Source organism: Perca flavescens, chromosome 20 (assembly GCF_004354835.1).
Source record: "Perca flavescens isolate YP-PL-M2 chromosome 20, PFLA_1.0, whole genome shotgun sequence".
NCBI classification, from domain to species: Eukaryota; Metazoa; Chordata; class Actinopteri; order Perciformes; family Percidae; genus Perca; species Perca flavescens.
Window position 1 is genome coordinate 10,982,780 of NC_041350.1, and position 9,875 is coordinate 10,992,654.

Here is a 9,875-nt window from a genome sequence, read left to right on the forward strand (position 1 = left end):
CTAGAGCAGAGTCAGATATCAAAGCCCTCCCTTACCCTTCATCAGTAAAACAAACTATTTGTGTCATGGCCTTTGCACACTATCCTTTGAAGGCATGCCATACATTTATTGTGAGGTTTGATTGATTCAAGATTAAATATAACAGAATAACTAATATGTTTGATTCAATTCAATGCTGGTATGTCTACACACACACACCGATGACTTGTCTACCCTGTAGAGGGTGCAATGTGCCTATTTTCCCAGACAGTAGTTGGATGAATGGGAGGCTTGCATGGGAACCTGTTGTCTTATCGGTTCTCCAGTCACAAGGCTTTCCTGCTCATGTCACAGCTCGGGGCAAGTAAGTTAGACTGAGATGTCAATGATAATGAACAAATTCAATTGCTCAGTTGTTGGTCCTTTTTGTGCACCTCCACTAAAACATTCTTTTGGTTTGATGCTAGTATATTCTCACGCTTGAAAACATCTCTATCATGAGACCACACACAAGTAAAGCCACAGAAAAACAAACAAGTGTGCAAGATAACCAAGTGGTTTATTTAAAAAATAAAAAGGATAAGAATAATGATAACAGTTGTTTTAACTTCTAATAATGTACAAAGGTACACCACACATCTAACAGAACTTAAAACTCAAAATAACCTTAGCATGGTATAAAAATGTCACACTGCCTTACAATACAGAGTACATTTTAGCATTTCAATATATGTATTCTAGGTATGCAGAATAATATCCATCACAGAAATGAAGAAGTAGTGAGCATGTCCACTGAGGTGACTGACTGGACCCACTAGACAGCTGTGCCTCTCTCCAAGTTTTGTTTGATCTCGGCTGTGTATTTGCCGTAGAAACGCTCCGCCTTCTTGTTGAACTTGGCATTCCTCTCGTTAATGTAGTCGATGTCTGCGTCGTCATTGTACGCCCTGCGTCGGCTGTACTTGGCCCGCTTCTCTATCCTGACAATTGCAAATAAAAGCAGCTTAAGGGAAGATTTCATAAACCAGTATGGCCACTATCCATGGCATATCCAATAACAATAATTGGGTACAGGCAATTATTTGGGGGGGTGTGCATTTAAATTTGGCAAGGAGTGGCGATGGAAAACCAAACGCACACATGCATACTCAAGGAAAATACTGTCAATTTGTGAGCTCCCAGTCTAGATTTACTGTGTCTTCAAAGCATTGTTGTGCGTCATACCCTGGCAACTGAATCCTTGTCTAATGCCCCACAGTCGCATCTCTAACACAAGCCATAGGCTGTCTCAAACATACAACCGCTCAGGGTACGACCAGGGTAATCAAAGGTGAAAGGGACTTCTGTAGCAAAGACAAAAACTGTTTGAAGCTGCCGTCAGTTGAAATGTGAGGGACACCGAATACATGGTTTGATCCCTGCGTTCTGACTTTACAGTGGCTTTCATAATAAGGTTTGGCAAACCATCTACCCACAACCACTTACCAAAACACTAAGTATGGTATGGACCATTTGTTTAACATGAGGTCATGTAGATAGCCTGCTATGGTCTGACCAGGGGCCTTATTTATAAAACAGTACGTAGGATCCATACTAAGTGAATGTACGCACAAAAGCTGCAAATGGTGTGCGGCGAAAAAATAATCCGATTTATAAAACTGTGTGCATGTACACCTGCAGGCAATTAATGTTGATGCATAGAAATTAGCCTGCTGATCAATTCGTCTTTACGGTGAATCACAGCAACAACTGAGGCATCATCAAGCGATGATGATTAAAATCAGCTTAGTTAGGGAGGTTGAGGTAAAAAAAAAAAAAAAAAAAAAAAGGCATCACCCTAACATGGGCTGGGGAATGTGATGGAGCGACAGCCCTGATGAAAATACTAAGCGGCATTTGATTTGATAGTGTTTCCATACAGGTGTGCACATTCTCCCATCAGGTTTGTTTTTATAGATTCCCCCAACTTTTGCGTGGGAAGTGGCGTATACCTCTTTCAGCGCCCGTTTTGTACATAGGCAACAGGTATAAATGAGGACCCGTGAGTTGTGCTCTGACTAGGACCATAAGAAATATCGTCTAAGGTGGTTTGGTAGCTTCCATGCAGCTAATAAACTGCCTCCCATCAGTTGATGGCATCAGGATTTTCACTCTGGGCTGATTTCTTTAGATCAGAAATTCCCTGGTTCACACAAAACATCAACATTTTCCAAATTGGCAAAGAGGACACAAATTCACGACAGATATATAAATTCATTTCCAGACTCCACACTACGTTTGTGGTTTACCAATGCTGGAAAAAGGTCTGAATGTACCCATTGTTTTTCTGAGATACAGGAAATAAAATGTTAGTATTGCTTAAGCCAATCATAATTATAAATGGTCGTTTTTCTTAAAGTCACAGGGGGATGAAATTGTGTTACTACAACTATTAATATGTCTTGTGTATAGTTAATAATTTGGTCAAAGTTTTCCATCATTAGCGTTGAGTGCTTGTTATTTCTCACTGGCAGCAGCCACAAGAGCAAAAACCAAAGAAGGGGCAGTTAGTAGGAAGGTTTATCTTAGTCGTTTGCCCAGTAAGTCAAGCTGATACTTAATGGGCGGGCTGAGCTTAAGAATGAAATTAATGGAATTATGGTCTGTTTTTGAGTGTGACTTACTGTTTCTCAACATCTTCCACCATGCGGTCAATGCCCTCCTTTGATGGGACATGGGTGCCGTGGATCAGGCTATTAGACGTGGGGTGGAAGTCAACACCACTGTGGAGCACCAGCAAAGGAATTAGAAATGCATAACCACAGATTATCACAATTTTAACAGACTTAAAACTGACTTTTCTATTCCATCTTTGTGATATGGCCATCCCAATCAGAGAAGATAATGTGGCTTTCAGAGAAAAATGTGTTCTGTGCATTCTTCACAGTTCCGCATGAACGTCAGTCCTTAAAGGTGAAAAACCTGCAGGCACTGAACTCTTCCATCTTATTATACATGCATTGCATCCTAAAATTACTTCAGAAGTGTGTCAACACCAACCCCAGGGCAAATGAGGGGGTACATAACATATAGAAAAATGCTTTGTGTACATGTGATGGGGAAATTCTAAGATGAGGCCAAGAAAATTGTTAAAATGTATTTGACTAGAAATGTCAGAGTTACGGACTTAATATCAAAAAAGGGTTCTTATGTCATCATCATTTTTATGGCCCTGTTAATAGGAATGCACAAAAATCTAGTAATGCCACATTTCTTCTGTCTGTACAAAGTATTAAAAGGCACAAATACAATATTGTCACAGCGAAAGCAGATGGGGCAGAGGCTTAACTCACCATTCCTCTCTCTGCTTCTCATAGCTTTCCAAGTCTGGTCTGATTTGCTTAGTGAGCCTTTGGTACTGTCGGAATTGGGCCTCGGCATAACCTGCAGTCCATTGGGTGAGACGGTGAGAAATAAAAACAGACTGACTTCAAATTACCGGAACAAACAGCAAGCAGACACGAGGATCAGCAACACAACCGGCGGCTGGTTAGGGAGGGGTAAAGAGGCAACTCTCCTCCTCCTCCCTTCGTCTTTTGAAGCCCCTCTGGTGATAATTTTCTCCCCAGAGGTTTTAATTCACAGGAGGTTTGGATGCAACAGATGGAAGCCATATTTAGGAGACACAGCAAGGTTTTTTTTTTCCAGTAGATTAAATTGGGAGCAGTTTGAGATGATTAACATCCCAAGGGGTTCTTACATGCAACCAGTACTGCTCTTTACACTGCTGCTGTATAGGATTTATAGGATAGCAACATTTCACTGTGTGGTATAAAAGTGGAAAAAAAAAAAAAAAAAAAGGTCACATGCCATGGCACAGCAAGACAGAATAGTAGACCAGAATCACAGTTTACCACTTGTTTCCTCATGAGTAAACTGTATTAAATTACTATTCACTAAATGAGTAGATGGAGGTTCTGTGGTGTCATGCCTAAAATAAAGCAGTTCAATCCAATCACAATTTGCTTCCATGTTACTTTCTGACGCGACTATAAATTTACAGAGTCAAAACAATCAGTGACAATCACTTCAACGTGTTAAACAATGACTGCCAGCCTTGATCATATTAAGTGTGAAAGCAACAGAAATTCCCTCTTGATTGAAGAAATGTGTTAGTTTAGATTTCTTTAAAAAAAAAAAAAAACCCAATCAAGACTGCAGTCTTTAGTCTGTACTTTGAGCTTAATTAATTCACACACCTAATTAATAAGTTGTTCAAGTGAATATGAGGTTAGTGGTGAGTAATCAAAAGATAGCATCCTTTGGGTTCCTTCTACCGATAGGGCTGGGTGGGTACAGAATTCAATACTTTTTAGGCAGCGACCGAACTGCCTCCTTAGTATCGAAAAATGCCTTGTAATTCAATACCAAATTTCAATAGCTAAAGAGTAAATCTCATCAGCAACAGTGAGCCAATAAGCATGCAGCATGCTTCTACCAAGATCTAATAATGCTGCTGATTGGTCTGACGTCACACGTCGTAGAAGCATGCAGGAAAAACTCTACGTGACGCACAGAGACAGGGCTCACGTAGTAGGAGCAAAATAAATAAAAAGATCTGTGCCGTAATATTGTACTTTCTTTTTGTACAAATGGATTTTATAAAATTGTTTTCGAAAACAATATCGTTCAGGAACCGGTATCAAAGTCACGGTATTGGTCTCGGTACCGGTATCGAAAATGTTTGAACGATAACCAGCCCTACCTACCGACACAAGGTCGGTTGAAAAGCAAAAAAATAAAAAATAAAGTTGCCGGAGGCTGGGTCATTATGCCCCAAGCATGTGTGCCGTTTAAGGTACAAGCGAGACATTACATACGATCGAGGAAGTCCAGTCTATGTAACAGATTTGAGCGCTTAATGGCTCATCAGATACAAAAACACTGCACAACGAGGTACAATACTCACAGAGAGGATTTAACAACATTATCATCAACTATTTCTTTAAACCATCAGGAATGTTTGCTGGATGACATTGCGTTGCAACAAAAGTTGAGCAAGGTTCCAATTTTTATGACTGACGACCCTTCGTTGTTTTACCAGAGCACCGTGCGTTGGCAATGAGAGGGCAGCGTTGTCCCCACGTGGGCCAAGTCGGTCTGAACGCAGCCTTAAGCTGCAGACACACTGACCAGACAGCCTACCCTCGGCAGAAAAGGCAGTTGGACTGATCAGTCTCCCCAAATTGGTCAAAAAAATGCCTCAGAACACACCGAAGCGACGTAATACGTCTCCATAACAGCAGTCTGTTATGGCAGTCTCGCCATAACGCTAATCCGTATTGTCGCCCAAAAATGAAAACCGGCAGCTGATTGGACAAACGCGTCACGTGGGTCTGGTGTCTCCGGAAATTCAAAGACAGACTGTCATGGCGGCTTGTTCAGAATACGATCTCATACTGTATTAAAATAGTTCACCGAAATGTGTTTCTAGCAATTTTTATCGATTTTTCATTAAACCAAGTAACATTTTCTACAGTACATATTGGACCAAATGTATACAAAGAAAGTATGGCTGTGTTATACAGATACTAAACAGTGTGAAAGATATCCCCACCCCACCCACCCATCCCAGTTTGTCCCTTTAAGTCAAGATCATCACAAAAATTATTGACCAATGAAGTGCTTGTCCAACGAGGCATTGTAGAAGAAGCATATTCAATTTAGCACAAAATTTCAAAGTAAGTGATTACTAGTAAAGGAGAAAGTAGAAGAAAATAACAAAGCAATAATAAAAATAATAATAATAAAATAATAATAATATACCTAAGTGAATAAGTCAAGTCAAATACGTAGAAATAAATAAATGGATAAATAAAAATAAAAAGGGAGGGGAGGGAGTTGCCGCTCCACTATAATAATAGCACCTTAGTCATCCTTATCTAATGGTGTTTGCAAGCTCTCGTAGTACTTTAAAAAAGGGGCCCAGACTTTCCCGAATGTTTGCAAGGAGCCTTTACGGGTATATCTGATCTTCTCAAGTTTCAGGAAGTGCATAACATCTCTAATCCATCTAGTGAAGCTGGGGGGTGCTTGTTCCTTCCAGGAGAGCAGGATGAGATGCCTGGCAATCAGGGAGGTGAATGCTATGAGGGGGCGATTTTCAAGAGTAAATCCAAATAAGGCTGTTATAGGGTTGAGGGTGATGTTTCTTTGAAGCATCTTAGTGTAGGCCCCAAAGATGTTGGCCCAGAACGTGCTAAGTTTGGGGCAGGACCAGAACATGTGCATGGTCCGCTGGTTGACCTTTACAGCGAGGACACAAAGGGTCCACATTAGGGAAGATTTTCACCAGTCTTGTCTTGGTCAAGTGTGCTCTTAGAACTATTTTGAGTTGTATCACATTGTGCCTGGCGCAAGGGGAAGAAGTATGTATTAAGTCAAGCACAGCCTTCCATCGATCCTCTGTAAATTCCTCACCGAGATCGTTCTCCCAGAGTCTCCTCACATCCTGCAAAGAGTGCAGGGAGAAGTCGCCTATGCTGTCGTAAAGAAATCGAAATTAGACCTTTACGTGAAGGGGAAAACGAAAGGATATGGTCAACTGTGTTGTTCGCTTGAAAATCTGGAAAGGAGGCTATACTTTTCTGGACAAAGTGTTTAATTTGGAGAAATCTAAAGAAGTGAGACTTTGGTAAATCGAATAACAGAGAGTTGGTCAAAAGAACCAAACTTGCCGTCCACATAAAGATTGGAAATAGACTTAATGCCCTTCGAGGACCAAGTTCCAAAGGTAGAATCTGAGAAAGAAGGTGGGAAGTTATAATTATTCTTTATGGGAGAATGCACCGATGTTGTCTGCAGCTTAAAGTGTCTTATAAATTGAGACCAAATTCTAATGGAGTGATAGACCACAGGGTTAGTGCAGAATTGGCCTCGAGGGGGAGGAGCTGGGGCACATAGTATGGAGCCTAGATCAAATGAGCTAGAGGCAAGCTCCATTTGCACCCAGGCCTCGCTCTCATTGGGACAACCCCCTCCAATTCAGTGTAAGATTGTCTTTATATTACATGCCCAATAATAGTGAATAAAATTAAGTAAAGCTAGGCCGGCAAGATTTTTAGGTCTTTGGAGGGTGCTTCTTTTGATTCTGGGTGGTTTTCTGAAAACATTTTAAGCGAGAAATAGGCCGAGCAGTTGCTAAATTGTCTTCATTTCAGATAGACAAAGGTCAGTTTAAAAGATTTGTCAGATTTTGAGAGACTCTAGTCACGCTCCATTTTCCGGGTTAGCACTCTACCAATCAGATGGGTCATTTGAGTCGGACTGCCGGCAGTGCCCGCCCCGCCGATTCAGCCTGTCAAATCGGCCAAAATGAAGGTCGATGGCACGGAACACACCGAACAGACTCGAGTCACTGACCTCGCCAGACTGTCCAACGGCCGATTATCGGCCCAGTGTGTCAGCGCCTTTAGACAGGATCATCTGGCAGTTGTTCACCTGCCATTTTATATTTTCATAAACTAATAAAATTACAAAAGCCAACCAGGCCAACTAACTGACGTGAATTTTGAGTTATTTACTAATGAGTTCATTCACACTTGACTATGACATGTCTCATATACCCTATAAAACAAGTTCAAACAATGAGTAGACTGCCAACAGTCTAGGTCTGTCTTCACTGGAGACCCTGCCACCAACCTGCAAATCCTGTGTCTGGGTTCTTCTTCTTTTTTTTCCTCTCCCACCGCTCTGCATCGTCAGCAGTGATTTCAAGCAGTTTCACTCTGTCATAGTCCTCCCCTTTGGCAGCACATTCCTGAAAAACAAACATTAATATATGTTTATTACATGGCCAGGCCAATCACAGCATTCTTCCTCGCCATAGAGTTCTGATTCAAAGACTCTGGCGGACTATTTTTAAATGAATTAAATGAATTAAATAATTTTAATAGAATGAAATCATTTTAAAATCAACATTTGTAAGTCCTGTATGACTGTGTCAGGTTTTTAATAGCAATAATGACCGGCTCGCTCTACATTATCCCATACATATATATGACTCTTTGATTTGATATTTCATATGTAAACTGTCCCTATGTTGAGTTTGTGGCAATACACTTTTATTTGCTCCCTTGGGGAAATTAATTTTGTCGTACACAATCTAGGCTCTGAGTATATGCATGCAAACGAAGATTCAGGCACCTGAGAGCTGCGCATAAGGAAATCAGGCCTTTAGCAGGAGTCAAACAAGTAGTGGTCCTCCAGCTATGTATTTAAAGACAAAGAGTGAACTACATATTTTGCACGGTGATTAATGTGCTACCACAGCCTTTTGTCTTAGTCAGTAGTTTTACTAAATCACATTATTGGGGCATGTTTGGCCTTTATTTGACAGGACAGCTGAAGACAGGAAAGGGGGGGGGGAGAGAGAGAGAGGTGGAAAGACATGCAGCAAAGGGCCGCAGGTCGGACTTGAACCCGAGCCACTGCGATAAGACTGAGCCTTAGTACATGGGCCACACGCTCAACCACCATGAGCTACCAAGGAAAAAAAGGTGAAAAACCGCATGCGGTTATTCGGCCTATGGCCAAGTTTTCCGTTATATTCGGTTTCGACAAAAAAATTTAATTTGGGTGCATGCCTACATCTTGTCATCATACTGAATATGTACACTACAGTACCATAGGTTCAAGGTTCTTTATTATATAGAGCATGCATACTATGCTTATAGATACCTTTTTCTTTTCGTCTACAGCAAGCTCCCACTCAAGTCTGGCTTTCTTCGCCTCCCAGTTAGTTGGGAGTTTCAGTCTCTTGTCCTCCTCCACAACCTCCTGGTGATTGATTTTACGTGCTTCATTCTGCAGTGGAAAATAACAACACATCATGAAATCTTTTACAAGCAGCTGTATGCAAGTGGGATGTATCAGAATAACCATCCACGCGTATATCGTCTTGAGGCAGACTGTGTAACGTTACCTAAACACGATAATTTCTTGTTAAGTGTTTTCACAGGCGTCCAGCTTGCCATCGTCACATAGCCAAATAGCTTAGAGGAACACTCGAAAATAAGATATTGTCTTCAGAAAGTAAAAGTGTTTTAATCAGGAAAAGGTAAACAACTTACCCGTTTGAAATGTAACTCTCGGAATTTCCGTAATCTCGCTTCCCTCTTCTGGGACGAAAGAGCTTCACTCGGTCCCTCTTCAGTGGCTGTAACGTTAGCGGACTCCTGAAAATAACGACAGCTAACGTTACTACTATCTATGGACAATACACTATAGAACGAGACGTTTAATGACCAAGTGTAGTTTATTTCAGACAAGATAGCCTAAAATATTAAGCAGAAATAGTCTGGGACGAGCTGACGTTGATTAGCCATCGCCAACATTGGTTAACTTAGCTTAGCACAACAACACGATATTGTAAACAACAAGAGTGGACCAGAAACACAGTCTCCGCCGGCAAAATGAATCATCGCTCTCACAGGAATTATATTAATCGACAATATTTTTGCCACAAAGCCAAATAAATTGGGTAATTTGACATTAAAATGAAGCTACTAACCTCACTACAGGACGCCATTGTTGCACTAATGTTACGGTTAGGAAGAAGACAGGAAGTGTGACGTTCATACCGGATACTAAGAAGAAAATAAACGTTTTACAAAAAAAAAAAAAAAAAACGTTTTACATTTTATTAGTTTGTCAGAACAATTTTAATACAGAAATGTAAAATGTGTGGGAGGGCTCCATTTATTCCTCTAAACTGATGGATTAATTTGAAGCAGTTTTCTGCAAAAGGATTGAAATTCAGTTTTTCTCTAATCTTGAGTATTTTCCCTAATCTTGAATATTTTCCGTTTTCTTTCAATTTCAGATATATTTTCAATTTTCATTCATTTGTGTCATAT

At 40.7% G+C, this 9,875-nt stretch overlaps 1 protein-coding gene across 1 annotated transcript; it reads right to left on the bottom strand.

Moving 5' to 3' along the window:
- Positions 1-519: 519 nt before the first annotated feature.
- Positions 520-9,602, bottom strand: syf2 (SYF2 pre-mRNA-splicing factor). The gene is made up of 7 exons (XM_028566684.1): positions 9,530-9,602; positions 9,090-9,194; positions 8,698-8,823; positions 7,660-7,777; positions 3,312-3,402; positions 2,643-2,741; positions 520-959 (listed from the first exon to the last, which is right to left on the bottom strand). Exons 1-7 carry the CDS (start codon positions 9,545-9,547, stop codon positions 794-796), a joined length of 723 nt encoding a protein of 240 aa, XP_028422485.1. The 5' UTR covers positions 9,548-9,602; the 3' UTR covers positions 520-793.
- Between the last annotated feature and the right edge of the window lie 273 nt (positions 9,603-9,875).